General features: G+C 32.1%; 1 protein-coding gene across 3 annotated transcripts in view; it reads right to left on the bottom strand.

Moving 5' to 3' along the window:
- Positions 1 to 251: 251 nt before the first annotated feature.
- The window catches only part of LOC111062307 (calcium release-activated calcium channel protein 1), a 38,868-nt gene continuing 22,051 nt past the window's right edge, over positions 252 to 17,068 (bottom strand). For 2 of the 3 annotated variants that reach the window (XM_022350011.2, XM_022350003.2), the window contains exons 3-5: positions 11,628 to 11,780; positions 5,625 to 5,750; positions 252 to 2,806 (exon numbers count right to left, since the gene is read on the bottom strand). In XM_022350011.2, the coding sequence (XP_022205703.1) occupies positions 2,273 to 2,806; positions 5,625 to 5,750; positions 11,628 to 11,780 (813 nt within the window). In that variant the 3' untranslated portion in view covers positions 252 to 2,272. Of the gene's footprint in view, positions 2,807 to 5,624; positions 5,751 to 11,627; positions 11,781 to 16,312; positions 16,505 to 17,068 lie in introns of those variants that run through there. The other variant, XM_022350018.2, reaches the window with a different exon arrangement.

The following is a 17,068-nucleotide window of genomic DNA, read 5'->3' as shown; positions in this document are numbered from 1 at the left end:
AATAAGCAATTTTATTCAATAACCTCCTGGTTTCCAATGAATTTTCGTTTTGCTAAGAAAAAACAGAAACTGTAAAAAAACCTTGCTTCTTTTCGAAGTGTTGACACATTGAAGGATAGTATTAGACTGCCAATGAGTGAACACTTCCATAAGAAGTGATGGGTTTTCAAGGATTATGTTTCTTCTCAATAGAACAGAAATTCATTGGAAACCAGGCCTTAACTACACACACTGGAAAAAGATCACTACAATTTCACTGATGAAAATATTTTATTCATAGTAAAGTAAGATTATAACTATATTTATTAGTTAATGCATTATTGTAAATATTAATATAAGGCATTGACTTTCCTAAATAATATACATAGAGCCGATTAAGGCGTTTTATGTACATATATATCACAGATCTGTTCATTTCTTTTCATCGTCGAAGTAAACCAACAAAATCCTTATAGGTTGTTGGGAAATTACAATACATTGATTATTATTGGATGATATCTATGGATATTTACAAAACATAAATTGATTATAAAAATGTTTTCAATGAGATTAACCTTCTTAATGAGATGCCCAGTAAGATTGAATGTTATCCTGATTTGGATGACAGGTTCAAATGGAAATATTTTTCTAATTTTCAGGACAAAAATATGCTAAATATGAGTTTCTAGCTAGGCAAAAAATGATAACTATAGAGTACATAAAACAATAATGAAAAATTAAATAGACGTCGATGATTAGCAAAAGTCAAAAAACAAAAATATGAGTCCAAAAATGACAATTATTTCCCAGGCTTCAAAACATTAAAAATGTTCACGAAAAACATAAAACATGAAAAAGTGATCAATAAGCTATAAGGAGTTCAAATCACGTCTATCAATATAAAAATGTTCTAGTTCACAATTGATACCTATTAAGCTCTATTTATACTAGCTGCTGCACTAAATCCTGCCTACTCAAAAGAGTAAAGCTAAAAAGGTTCTCAGTTTAAAGTTCTCAGATGAAAAAATACAAAAATTGGAATCGAGTGAAATATTATTTTTGGATAATTAATTATAGTGTATATCAATTTGAATTTCTGTCAATTATTTTTCAACATTTCATAAATTATATAATTAATTTTGATGTCCAAAATCTATTCTATTTCTTTGAATTTCTTCTTTTCAATTACTGACAACTAATAATTAAATAAACCATAGATATTCTAAACTACTTTACAAGAACATAAGAAGCATTAACAAACCCATCTAAAAACACTCAGATCAAATATTATGATTCGAATTACAATTATTTTAGAATGTCAGCGATTATGATTCATCTAGAAGATTACAAGCTTTCTAAGTCATAATCATAGAATATATTTATATAATAATGGAAAATCGAATATGATACTAACACAAAAATTTAAACATTTGCAGGATGATCAATATTTATTATATCTACAACAAGTACATGCAAAAATAGCAATTGATATAACGCATATAAGTAACACTCTAGTAACTTCAAGAGAACAGAAAAGTTAGTTCTAGCTTCAAAAGGTTCAAAAATATCGGATTAAATAGTGCATGTTATATAAGTAGATAGGAGTGGTTTAGGTAGAGATGATTCTTGAAATCATTTCAAGAGTTACATAATATAAACAAATATACACTAAACAGTCAAATTATGTTGAAAAATTGGCACATTTTTGTCCCGTTTATCGAAGACATCACTTAATTGAACAAAAAATGAGTTCAATTCCGATACTCATTTATATACTATATATTATTTCGTGAATGATTCTTATAAGAATACTTGATAAAATAATTGGAAAACTTTTGAAGTATGATATATTTCATCTTATTTAGATACAAATTATTTCGTATCATCTACAAATACAAATAATAAACAAGATTGATCTGAAATGGGTAATTTTCATTTCGACTCCCTGAGTCAGATAGAGATGGACTAAACTTTGTAAATCTTTCTTAAGATCCACTTCAGTGTATCATTTCAGTTAATATTTATATTGGAAAATAATAAATTGACTTGAAACCGATCTCTCCAGAACAAAAACTTGGTTTGCGCGACAGTTCATTCTAAACCAACAAAAACTCTGCCGCTTCTACTTAGTTTTTGTTTTTGGTAAAATTGGACCATAGTATATATCTTCCTCAGTATACACTTCAGTGTTTCTATCGTTTCATTAAAAATATTCATATTTGGGAAAAAAATGAATGGACAGTCTACAGGGATATAAACAATGGATTTACAGCGGATATAAACCAAACAATTGTCAAACAATCTGCATGCTGTTGCCCTGATTGAGTAGGGTCATACCGTTGCCGGACCGTTCCATGTCACCGGCCTCTATCTGTTCTTTCAACAGTTCCAGTTCCCTGATACCAGAAACGGTTACCTCATACTTGTGCGTGACCAGCGACCGATAGAAATGTACAGCGAACGCCAGAAATATCACTAGAACTGGTATCAATAGTATACAGGCTGACCAGGCGGCGTACTGCGAGAAATCGTAGAACTTGACCCAGCAGAGAATGGCGATCTCTAGTAGGAAGAGAACGAGGCCGAGTAGCGTGGAGAACGCCCAGGCGGTCTCTATGTACCAGTGCAGGCGTTCGTGTGGGGATTCGTGCACAAGCGAGATGGAATGCAGATTGCAGACGGCGTCTATGTTGGGAAGTATGCAGGTGCTGATCATGAGAGCCAACATGTGCACTGCGACGAGCAGAGTCGTGCAGACGGCGAATGCGATCAGCATCTCCTGCGGCACTTTTGTCTTCTCCTGTAGCTGCACTTCAACCATTGCCACCTGGCGAATGTATATTCAGCTATCAATATTATTCATTATTGATATCAATTTGTTTTATTTAAGAGCCAATTTTCACAGACATACGTTGTGAAATCCTATAGCCTGGGTTACATTGGTCGAGTAAGCTCGGCCGATTTGACTCAGCCCAGTAACTCGGCCCAGCTTACTTGTCATGCTTTAGAAAAGTGGGTTACATTGATAAAGTTAACTATGAGTTGTCTACATAAGTTTTGATGATTACACGTTGTGTAATAGGCGTCGATTTATATAAAATATTGGGGTGGGGGGCTCATTATGGTTGGGGTTGATTTGGGAGGTATGAATTACCCCTTGAGAAAAGGGAGTCCAGGAGTTATCACTCGGGAAATTTCAAATGCCTTCATTGCAGCAAACCTGACATTATTGTTATATCTCTATACTACTTTGCATCAAATTGTGTAAATAGGGAAGGAAGTTAGACGAAAGCATCAGTGCAAAAACATTGATTTGATTTGAAAAAAGTTGCAGCTCTGATATTATGGTAGTTATACTGCTTTCTTGTGAAAGATGAGTTGAAAATAGCCTCATATTTTCTGTTATCATATTATAACATGATTGTGTTGAGGCTAAAAAGAATCATGATATCAAGCTTTCTATCTTTCTTTTAGATATCAACATTTATTAAATAAATATTATTATAAATTTGAAATCAATTACGTGTAATTTATCGATGGTGAGTCAATTTTTGGTTTAATTTATTGGAGCTTGAAGAGATGAAATTTCTCTACAGACTAGCTATAGTCAAAATTCTTTATCTTGAATATTTTCAAAATTGGACTCGGCATTTCAATGGCATTAGGTTGAAATGCTTATGCAGATCGCAAAACTTTTGTTGGTTGAAATGCCACTTTAAAAGGTTGAAATGCGACTTGCCGCGATATGACACAGCTGACTGAGCATGGTGGGGGTAGGGCGAGTGATGAAAACTGGTCGAGTGGCTGTTTGCTGGGTGAAACTACTCGATGCGCCCGCCAGCTCGGTTTGGCACTCGACTCGTTCAATTGTCTACTCAGGCAAAGTTGTCGGTAGAGGACTAACTCGCCTTACTAATCGCCCTCCTACTCGACCAATGTAGCCCAGGCTTAAACATGATTTAAACAGATTTGATAGTTTATAGACATGAATTGAGGTTACTAGAACCAAGAAGAGCAATCTCCATGCTAGTAATTTTTTCATTGGAAGCAGATTTTCTGTTCTCTCATTTGTAATAGAATATTTTAAGAAGTTTTTCTATTGTTATGTTGTAATATGTTATCAATAATTATTATTTATATCTCAATTAATTAGAAGAATTTTAGATTTTTAGTGGATGAAATATTGGAGATTGCTCGTTTTGGTAGAAAATATTCCACTATAGTGGATATTGTCTTTTTGGTCCCAAGATACTTGGATATTGTCCTTTTTGCTCAAACCTACACCAATATCAACATACAGAGTGGGTGAAATGTCCGAGAACGGCTCAATATCTCATACGCAAAGGCGATTTGACGGTGGGTGTGATTCGGGATCCTACTCAAATTGAAAATACTATACTACTTTACTATGACTTTGAAAATCTGGTTTGCCATATTGGATCCGCCAATTTGAATGTAACTTCATTTCTTTAAATAGGAAGGTGGTAATGCGATACGGAATTTAAAAAAAAATTAATGGCGAAACCGCACATCGATTTCTCAAACTTCGAAGGTAAAGGGTATGCTAAAGAGAAGCTTTTTCTATCGCCAAACACTCCTCCCCCCCTAACACCCTTTCAAGTTTATGTTGGCCATGTCACTAATTAGATAAGGGGCCCAACATTTATTGACAACGCCCCCCCCCCCCATACATTCCAAAATCCTGATGACGCTACTGCCATGCAGATGCCTTTGTAGTTGATAGTTGAATAGAATATATTGGTAGTTGAGGAATAACCGCGATAACTATGTGATGGTTTTGATGAATATGGTTGAGTTACATCAGGTCAAGGGAAGGAAAGCCAAGACTGGAGTATATAGAACTACTGAAGAAGGATCTAATATGTGTGCCAACATCAAAAGAGAGCTCAACAGGATAGCGGATGACAGAGAGGCAAGGAGAGTTGCTGCCAACGGATGTTAACCAAAGAAGAGAACAACAGGTCTCTTTATTTAAGATAACAGAGATTAGAATTCAGACAATTGATGACTATTGAACACAGCCTACCGGTACATAAAACAAAAATAAAGAAACATTAACACAGAAATATGCCTCAACATTGCGAACTCTATCCATCAACTAACAACTATACTTCGTTGATGTTATTTTCTGACAAACCAGAATAATTATCATCTAATTTATATAAATATTTTTTGAGAAAATAAATAAAATTATTTTGTTTCAAGTGTAAACTCGAAACGTCTTTAGTATTACATAGATCCAGTTTATCTTTAAACAACCTTTAAATATCTGAGTAAACTTTAAAATGCAGTTATTAACCAACCTCCATATAAATTCTAAATACAAAAGCAATCCATCCCGAAAAAAACCCAAAAGAGATGATCGTTATTGATATCAAACTACTAAAATATAAAAAAACATTAAATAATGTGGATCCAAACAACAAAGATATTCAAATCAATAACCAATATCTCTCCCAATTTAAAATGCAACGGAAATTATCACCAAAACTATTAAAGCCCAGCCCTTGAGGAAAAATTTGCTGTTGTTTTAGGATAGGAAGGGTTGGTGTGATGAATTATAGAATATCCAAATTCAAATATAACAGAGATAGATAAAGATAAAAAGAACTTCTGAAACTCACCATTGCAAATCCTGACAACAAAGCTGAAGTCTTACTAGAAGCTTTGAGCTTGGCACGACTCAATTGGAGCTTTCTCCATGACAAGTAGCTGGGAGAATTCAGTCCTTCACCGGAGGTCGACATTTTCTGCAAATAATAGATTGATATTAGCTTAATTGGAAAGCTTAAAAAACTTAAAAGGAGAAGCTTGAACTTAAGATCAATTAAAACGATTGAAACAATTTAAAAAACAACATAATTTAATGGAAGAACACTGGGAAAATAATAGGATTGTGGTTGATCACACAAATTAAAACTTTAATGCTATGTTACACAACGCGAGATAAATTTCAATCATTGATCAGCACTATCATAGATCATAGATCTTTGAGACCAACATATTCATTCAAGATTTTCTCAGTATTAGCAATACCGACATAAGTATTCTACGCACTGTAGAATATCCCTGGATAAGAATTGGAATCTTTCCTCAATGATGGTAAAATGAAATAAATTTTGCACGCAGAATAGTTTCCCTGGATAATTTTATAAGAAAGAACCTTCAAATCATTATAGAAAACTATTTTTGTTGTACTAGTTTGATAGTTTCCATATTGGAATTTCCACAAGATAAATATGCAAGTATTCATTCAAATTGGGAACCTTGTAATTTCTGCAGAATGTATGTGTTTTGGCCAAATAATTTTGTACAGAATATACACTGAAATTTCCATGAACAACATTTCTGTTCATACTAGCACAGAATACTTATTAAAAACGTGTTAAAATGCTAAACTCCTATATGCAATTACATCAATGAACAGTGAACAGGAAATACTATCAGCTAGCTTGATAAAGTGCTAATATAGGTGGAACGAGGAAAAATCAAATTCAAATGTGTCATAGTATTCGAAATTAGGTTTTTGTAAAACTAATTAGTTGCAAGCTAGTGTGGTGAAAGTGTATGTTACAAATCGCATGGAAAATTGCAGTCATTTACAGACGCTACCCTGGTTTTGAAACAAAATTATGAATATAAAAGTAAAAAAAACATAGTTTGAAACAAAATTATGAATATAAAAGTAAAAAAAACATCGTTTGAAACAAAATTATGAATATAAAAGTAAAAAAAACATCGTATTTTTATTTCATAATGAACAGCTCATATTACAATACATTAGTGCAGTATTTCACTAATGTTGAATACTTTGAGATTGAAAAGTAATTATAGTCAGATTCATATAATTTCACAGTATGCATGAGTGGCCGGACAATATTATAATCCACACATCTAGACCTTACTGCTGTCAAGTTCCTTGGTAATTACTAAGATTCGACTATAAAATGTAGTTCTACTACCAACTTATAGAATTATGATATACTGTATAATGTACCACAGAAATGAAGTATCAGAGGGAAAAAGTAAGATTGAGCATGATGACATCAATATTGAAAACAATCAGTCTACCTTTTTACCTTCAATTAAATACAAGCTATTGAGTACACTATAATTTAAACTATTGATTTGATTGATTCTGTTTCCTTGTTTTCTCAGTACCGTACTGCATTTTGTAATATTGATTTTATGAAATGAAGAATCTTGACATTTAAATAGACTTCATCTTGTATCCTCTCATAGTGACAACGTCTAATGTACTCTTGTGAACTCTTAATATGGACCAAGATGGCCAATAAAAACAAGACTTGAATATTGTATTACTATTTTTGCCATTCTACTCTAAGAGATTTCAACTCTAATGAAGAAGAAAGTGAATGAGAACAAAACATTGTAAGGAAAATAATATATTACTAGGATGTTAATAAAGTACTACAAATAATTATTGTACTTTACCAATGATAAATACATGCTTCCTATGGAATCATTCACAACAACACAAGCAATAGGTTAGACTGAGCACTGTATATTTGAAGTTGTTTAACTAGGAATCGAAGAGATGTATGTGACCCATTATCTAATAATTTATTTATTCATTGATTTGGAATTATATAATAGCTATGTTGTGATAGAAAAATTATCGAGCAAGGAATTCATTTATAAGCAATTTATTTGTGTGGAGAAATCTGAAAAATTGGAAAAATTACAGATGAAAATAGTTTTTGAATAGTAGCGCTCATCGAATTTCCATCTCGCTATTTACCCTGTTGTCAATATTTGCAGTAGCAGAAGTATTCGAAATGATTTACAGCATTTAATTCGGATTTTCGTTTAATAATAATTATTAATTCATTAGCATTTGAATAAATACAATTTCTCAGTAATTTCCATCAATAAAATAAATATTTTCACATTAAACATCACACATTGATTACTATAGTAGGGTCTACGCTATAATTGCAGTATTTGATTGACATTAATGTTGCTATCCTTGTCTACCATTCCACAAAGCAAATAGCGATATCCTTTTCTAGCTCCACAACGTTGCCAGGTCGTTTTCAACAATGTGGAAATAAAAGCAATTGACAAAATATTCAAGCTAAATATTAAGATAATTTATTATTTAATCATTGGAAAATATATTTTCTTGCCGAACAAAATAGAATTCATCAATTTAAACAAAAATGATGAGTTAATATTACATTAGATATTTATTACATTCTACAATCACAATATCAAATTAATGATTGGGGGAGAATCAGAAGGATGAACCCAGAACTGTTTCTCTCCATCATTTTGATAAAAATAGTTCAAATGAAGTTAATATACCGGTATCAGCTATCCACTATAGATGACAGTGGCAAGGCAGAGAATCTGCAACCCTGTTCTCTTACCTTCCTCCACTGCCATTATAACGTGGACCTCACTATAGAATTTGAATTTTATCTGATGTGTCAGATAAATTCGAGGAATCCATCCACCTTTAGTTGAACTAGTTTAAAGTCTTTAGTTGATCTTTCATCAAAAAATAATCATAAACAAACCTTGAAAGTACAACTAGAATTTAAAAGATTGAGGGCTTCATCTCAGTTTGAATGAAGATTGATCAGTTGTTGGTGGTTTAAACTTGGAGTTTTTATATAATCTTAGTTTAGCATTAGATGTAGTTGGTGTATGCAGCTCTAAGGGTATATTAGATTGGTTCTCCTGACATTGCTTCCGTTAGATGACATAGTTTTATATTCGATTGTATTTCAGTAAAACTGGCATTGAGCCCTTGAGGCTTCATGCATTTTTAAGGAGCATCCCACATTTAGCATCGCATTCGCTTTGATTGCATTTTTAAAAAAAAAACTTTTATAAAAATCAAGGTACCAAATAAATACTCTAACTAGAGGATAAGGATTAGAATAGCACAGAAAATTGCCTGAGAACTGATGTGCTACACTTAATATTGAATATTTTGAATTGAATAAGTGAGTGAATAAAACTTGTGAGGTGTCATATTATAATGCATGATAAAATATTGGTAGCCTACCGGTTCCTGTAAGAGAGGAAGAAATTTATTAATTTATAAACCAAACATAAATAACCATACCTTGAAACTCAATCACGTTGTAATAAATTTGATGTTCAAGCCAAGCAACAATGATAGTGGCACAGTCAACACAGAAATTATAAAAAATAGCAAAAATGCAAAATTCAAAATTATTCTGACTGGAGTCTTCTAGATTTAGGAATTCAAGCAATATTCCTTGTTTCTGATTCTATGGAAGTCTGAAAATAAGAGAACGAACTATAATTAAAATCTAATTTCGATGTTTGTGAAATAAATTTGAAATGAAGACTAAATAGAAAGTTACAATGGTGCTACTTTGGAAACTTAGTTGGTGGTATATATATTAAAAGATCAGATATTATTGAAAATGGAAGGACAGAAGAGGAAAACATCTAATGATTGATTGGTTATAATAGAGTTGAAAAAATACATCAATATTTTCTTTGAATCAAATCTTCACTTCCAAGAAATATTTCTATTGAATAATCGAAGAAATATTGATTGAGGAATTGAATTATATTTTTATTTCGTCAATGATTAAAATAAATATAATTGACGAATTTGAAAGAATATTTTTTTCAAATTTAATCCATACATTTATTTATCAACAGTTAAAACAAATAGGCGAAGACGAAAATAATAAAAGAATCAGGGTTGATAGATCAATTAAATAATGAATAATTGTGAACAAATAATTAATAGAAATTTAAGGATGTAGTAGTAAATAAGAACAATAAAGCAATGATAATAAGAAACCATAGAGCATATACCCATAGGTAATCACAAATTTAGATTAATCATTTACTTATAAAATAAAAAAAATCACTTTCCAACACCCCTACTATGAGGTTTTGATGACATGGAAGTTAAGCTTCATATTATAATGAATCAATTACTTCATGTTATGAGAATTCTATTACAAAACTAACAAACATCACTTGACTATCAGAACTGAACACCTTTGAACATAAAATCACACCATGCAAAATAACACTATTTACAAGATATCAAAAATCGATCAAATAATAATAAAAATCAGCAATATGATATATTAGTATAATGGGAATCTGTACATAACAATTTTAGAAAGTCAAGGCTGAAATGGATACTAGGATTGTCAAAATTAAAACAACCCAGTTCGAAAAAATACCAATTTTTAATTTAAAATTGAATTTTTATAAGACGAGCGTCATGCCTTGCACACACCGGTGCAGGATGAGAACGGATCGCGAAACGACAACTGGAGCGGGACAATTTTAAACAATAAACCTCGTTCTAACAATTGTCCCGCATACCGCACTCATCCCGCAACGGTTTACGCAAGGCTTAGTCACAGAAAAAGGAACCCTCATGTTTTTTACTCCGTGCTTTGGTGTAAGACTGTCATCTGCTCCCGTATAACGGGACTCCTATAAGTTACCTTTCACCATGTGCCTCCTCTAATGTGCTAGTACTGCTTGAATATTTTTTCAAAAATAGAGCATGTCTAGAGTCTAGCATTTGGGCATCTAACAGTCCTAGAATGAATCATATCATGTGGAACAGACAGTATTTGTCTTATTCAATCGCATAAAGGCCAAGACACACTGCAAAAGACAGACGGACAAAAAAAACAAATTTCTGCATGCAGACGTGAGCAGAATTATGCAAAATGACGGACGTCTATGTACGTTTCAACTCCTGGGGAGGGATATTTCCTCTGTTTGTCCGCATACGTCCGTCTGTTGCTGTATGCGTTTGCTTCAACATGGACAAGTTCCATAATATTTATGTATATTGTAACTTTATTTTAAGGTGGCTGTTGAACTTCTTTTGACACGTGTAGTGTGAGAACAACCTACAGCAGAGCAGAGAAAACGTATACAGATTGTTTTATTCATGCTTATAGTCAGCCGTATGCCGCTTTACAAGACACTAATTTCTATCAAACAGAGTCTTGTCACTTCAGATAGGTTTTACTTTGAGACAGTGTACTGTAACTTCAGGTAGAAAGTTGAGCGAAATGATGAGAAAACTTGAGTCGGCTGTCTCAGTTTACCCAAGCACTAATTTGTATGAAAACGTTGCAGATTTTCGAGATTCTAATTTCTAAGAGACTGTTCTCGTTTTCCAAGACTAATTTATGTGAAACCGTTCCTGTTTTTCAACTTTTAAATTCTATGAAAACGTTCCAGTTTTTCGAGAATCTAATTTCTAAGAAATAGTTCTAGTTTTCAAAGACTAATAATTACTGGGAACCCGTTCCCGTTTTTCAAGACTCTAATTTCTATGAAACCGTTCTAGTTTTCCAAGACTACTTTCTAAATGTGCGTACAGATATACGCGCCGCGAACATGAGCAATTCACTTTTAATCAGCTGACTATATCTGTATTTTTACAGAAACGGTAAGATACAGATATAAAAAGCTTGGCATCAGCTGATTAAAAGTGAATTTCTCATGTTCGCGGCGCGTAAATCTGTATGCACCTCAAGAAACAGGCCGCTGTAACTACAGGTGGTTTGACCTTTAAACAGTCACAAATCAACTGATGCACTCTAAATTGAGGGGGGCGGAGGTATGGCACTCACCCGGTTAGGGTTGTAGTTGGCCCAGGGAAGGTCGTAGTTGACGACAGCGAGTCCGTTATCGGGGGCGTCAAGAGTTCTGCGGCCGGTGCTCGTCGACCAAGAGGACATCGACCCTCTCTGTCCCTCCGACCGAGATATCTTCATAGGCCGCACCTGCACAATGCACAACACCCACATTTACTTCATAAAAATGCCATACAATGAAAATTCACCAAAACAATGATAATTGCCTGATAATAATAATGCCTGGTAAACAATGCCTGAATTGCCTAGATATAAAATCAGTTGAAAAGATGTTGACGCTACATACCACTAAGCTATCCCGGCACGCATAGTTGACATTGAGTCTAAACAGTCTGTTAACTGGGATGAAGAGTCACATAGTGAAAAACAAGAACAAGAACCTATTCAGTTGTCTTCAGTTTTGTTTCAATGTGGAAGTTAGTGAAGAATTGAAAAGTCACACATAACCTTTATTTGGACAATTTATTTTATGAAATTGGGATGAAAAGAAGTTTTGGACTGTTTCTTTGTCCTTGAGTTGATTGCAAATGATGAATAAATAAATATTGAAGGCAGAAAAAGTTTCTGGAAAAATGAATTCATGTTAATAACAATTTAAATTCTGTACATTTGAAAGTGCCAACGACTTTCTATTTCAATCAAGAGAATAAAGTTTCTACAAAACGGCACTGTCTTTCATCTGAAATTAAAACTGGATAATTATATTCTGCTAACAGTCTTCCTAGGAATGTAGGACTAATAATTTAGGTTATTTGACAATAATTACTGTCAAATACAAGTTCAGTGAACTGCAATAGCTGACTTGATTTATTATCAATTAAAACAAGATCACTTTCCATCACACCAACAAACTTAAAAATTATCTACTGGCACAAATCATGATGTAACTGTAATAGATTGTTAATAAAAGCATGAGCAATCCTCTCCATCTTCACTTCTGGTGGTTCTATTTCATAAGAGGTCAATGTGCTATTGAATTTGATTCCAATAAAGATCAATTAATAACTGAAAAACAATGAACGTTAACTGCCAAAAAATGTTACTGTACTCAACAGCAATCTTGAACTGTTTTAGTTTGCACTGAGTCTAAGTTTCAGTTTGTCAACTGTCAGTCAAAAAAGTCTTTATCTGACATAGTTGGGGAAGTGAATTCTTCAATCACAATATCAAAAAGAATTCACTTTGACTACAAACATAGATTTTCAGTAACCGTATCTAATGATAACCAGGATAATGAAAAATGAGAATTTACTTATGAAGATAGGTAGATATCAGTATTACTAATGATATCAGACTAGCTCTTAGAACTTTGAGTAATAGAAACAACAGGCACCCTTCTGTACAAAGTATTAATAAGTTAAAAAAAGTTCATGTAGGAAATACAAACATTTTCCAATTCAATTATTTTCAAGAAAATTTGACTTTTTAGAATAAATCATCATTATTATTGGTGAAAAGGCATACTTTGATAATACTGTACCGCCAAAAATATATTCAATAGCTATTCAAGTAACATACAATAAAGCTGATGATTATCAGCTTTCCAAAAATTATTAGAAATAAATTTCTTGCCTATGAATGAATGAAAAGAATAGCCTTGATATTCAATGGAATAATTCTTGCACTACTTAATTATCCGTATCCGGTTAACGTAAAATTAAGTATCGTGTAGAATATCCAAATGGTGATAAAAACACCTATACTGACCAATAGGGATTATAGTATTTCCTTTGAAATAATTTGATTCATAATATGAAGATTCAACTTGACTACAATGATCAATATAAAAACGAAAAAACAAAAACAAAATTAAATGAAAGTTAAAAAGGAGAAAATCTTGGGTGCATAATCCACCAATAATTGAATTAAAAACATATAAATAAGAAGAGTGAAAAAATCTATTACCAGTCAATTGATGCTCACAATAATATAAAGTTGGGTCTACTCGATTCTGATTTCAATTCACCTTGAAAACGCAGTAAGATAACATTGAAGTCCACAGGTCTGCAATTCTAATCACCTATCACCTTGGCTCCGTTAGACGACTTATCAATGCACAAACAGAAGGAAAAGTTTCATTTTGAACCGGTGAATTATTTCTTCGTTTCCGAATGTAATTTGTATTTCCTTGCATTGCATACATGCTCGGTTGATGGAGAATGTAACTTATGGTGGAAGTTATATACACGATTTCCAAAGGTTGAGAATGAAAAGAATATAATTTAAAGATGAAATTATGGCTAGTGATGTATTTCTCGAAGTAATCAATACAATTCAATTAATACAAGAGGACAAAGAAAATGCTGTTTTTTATAGCTGCACATAATAAGAAAGTATGAACTGCAATATGCATATTGGTGGATACATAATACACACATCACGATAACACTTATTGATATCAAAAAATTGATCAGTAGTTTTGAATTAATCTTCTAAAATGATTAATTTAATTGCTTTATTTTATCTCAAGCTCCAATATTGTTGAGATTCCTTATACATTTTCAAAATTACTGCATACATAACCATTTCATAATTTTATTAACTTACATAGGCTAATATACTACGCTGCCAATCATCAACACTATAAATTACTGATTATCTAGTACATAATTATCTCAAGAATTGCAATTTCAAACTTCAAATGAAATGATGTCGCATGTTCTATCAGTTCAAATCAAAATTGAATTATAAGGGAATTTCACAATGAAATGGAGTTGTAATTCACCGGAGATAATAGTATTTGACCATGGCTAGAGAATCTTAGCAAACCAATAATGCACTGTTTTTTTTCTTGTTAAAATCACTCTCTTTTTTATTGTGAATCACAAGGGAATATATCTTCGAATTGAAATTACACTTTGAGGTATCTTAACTACGAGATATCGAGAGGCATCTTTTCATATCCTGCAATAATTATTAATATTGGGAATTACGTGACCTTGGAAATTCTGCAGAGTAATCTTAAATTGATCAATTTTTGATCAATGAGGTAATAAAAAATTCAGTAAAAATCAAAGTAATAGTATCAGCTAATTCTAAATAAAAATTAAGGCGCAAATCATTAGAGGACTAATTACCTAGTAATTATAGATAGTTGAGTTTCCTTATTATTGGATTTCAATTCCTTTTGAAATGCTAGTTAGCGTACCTTACTATTCAATCAATACAGAATCAAAGCTTGCTTCACTGGTATAAGTCATTATTATGATCCAATGATCAATCAAATATTTTATGGCAATGGAAGAGAATTCAATAGAGATCAAATTAAAATACAAAAAATTGAGACATGGATAGTCGAATTGATAATTTCTCTGAAATTATGTTGAGATCTCACATGACTGGCATTCAATTCTCTTCATTGATACTAGTTAGATCATTATCAGTAGCCTATAGATCATTGCCTGTGTTCTAGAGTTTGTACAGTTTCATTCTTGTTCAAGAGTTTGATAGTTGAATACTATGTTCTACTTTTTTCATTTTTTAAATAATACACTTTTTTAATCTCTTTAATCAGTTCCTGGAGTCAGTAGGATGCTATATCACAATTTAGAAAAACTTTGGGAAAATGATATAATATTGGGCTTATAAAATAAGATACATAAATTTATTTGATTTAATCGATATGAATTATGCCGTCAATTTCTGTTACATTCATTATTATCGGTTATATCATATATCAAATTGCATTTTTTTCTCTGTATCGTAATACCGTACCTACATAATGTGATTTTTACTTATAAAACGGGGTTGGTTCTCACATTAAATTAATTCTAGAAGAAATACAAGATCTATGATTCTTAAGTAGTAATACTTAGCTACTCTATGTTACATCTTGAATTTTATCTTGCCACTACATATTTAATCGCGGTACCTATTCGAAATAAGTGTGTTATAATGGTAGATAAAATTATTGTTAAAAATTCTGGAAATTTTGATTGACAGAGTTCTGTCAGGTGCAGGCAACTCAAATAGCTTCAATCCCATTCTAGGTAATGGAAGATTGAAAAGAAAATAACAGAACTCAACATTATTGTTTAAAGTCTCAAATATTATTGTTTTCTAGATATGATTACATCTATCGACATAACGAGTCAATGACCTACTGTCGAGATCAGATGACATTCAACATTTTGCAAACCGGTTATTGTGGGAGACTTTTTATGAGATTAAGAAGTGATTTTTGACCATAAAAACTTACATTAGAGTTTGTGAATTTATCAAATTTGTAGCCGCAAAAATATGTGTTCTTAAAGCATATAAACAACGTAAATATCCATTTCCCTTAAATAATTTTTAATTTTCTACAAAGAAACTTGCTGACCATGCTGAATTATGATTAAGTACGATTATTGACTTTATAATGCCTAATAATGCCAAAATCTTAGATGCATGTAGCCTACGGTTGCTAAGGTAGTAAAAGTATTACCTGATGAAGGTGGAAAACAAACCAAACGCGTAGCCTAGATAGAGTTTAAAAAAGAATTTGTATTTTTTAGTTATTTCACATCAAATCAAAGTTCAGTGACAAAGTAAAATGAATTCAACCAGCTAACACTTTTTTATTTTATGATTCCAAGTAAAAAAATATTAAATTTATTTAAAGAACACACAAATTAGAATATTAAGGTTAGATAAAAACAGAAAAATATAAAAGTAAATACCAGAAATAAATGACAGCCTCTTCATAACACACAATGAAACTATTTCAAATGGAACTGGAACTATGATTTAAAAACTTCTGAGACTTTAAAAAACGTTTCCAAGTTAAATTTCCTGTTTCAATTTTTAAATAATTTATCCACAACACGAACACAACTCGGCCATCGCCACAATCAGAATCAGATGTTTTCAATCGGCTGAAAGTTGAATGCAAGCGCAAGCAGCTGTTTGGTTTCTAGTTACAAGTTTCACCGCAGCAACAGCACCGCGCAGGAGCATTTTTTAGGCGGCATTTTTAAAAGTGCGTAATAAAATCTTACATTGCTTACGACAAAAATAGTTTGTTTTGAAATGCAATTTTTGATACCTTCAACAGAAATCATTCCGCTTCTGAGCCAGCTCTGGAAGAGGGCATATATTTTTGAATAACCAAAGATCCAAGCATTGGAAAAATTCAAGATTTTAAATCTTGATTATGTATATAGTAAGAATAACTATTATTTATGAGTAAATTAACACTCACACCTCATGGAACTTGCAAAAATATTATCTGATTATGAATATTTTATTATCAGATAACCCCTGATAACAGGAATAACCCTTTCTGGATAACCCCTACCAAGGCTTCTTCCAACAGATCTGCCTGAGACAGCATAAAACAAAGAAGTTAAATGCGGCTTTGAACACAAACCACAGTAATAAAACTAAAAACTAGTAAGTAAATTTTATTCATGTTTACCCTTAAAACCTTGGTTACC

This window comes from Nilaparvata lugens, chromosome 10 (genome assembly GCF_014356525.2).
Source record: "Nilaparvata lugens isolate BPH chromosome 10, ASM1435652v1, whole genome shotgun sequence".
Classification (NCBI taxonomy): domain Eukaryota; kingdom Metazoa; phylum Arthropoda; class Insecta; order Hemiptera; family Delphacidae; genus Nilaparvata; species Nilaparvata lugens.
Note: the sequence above shows the minus strand (reverse complement) of the source record. Positions and strands in the feature narration are given on the sequence as shown.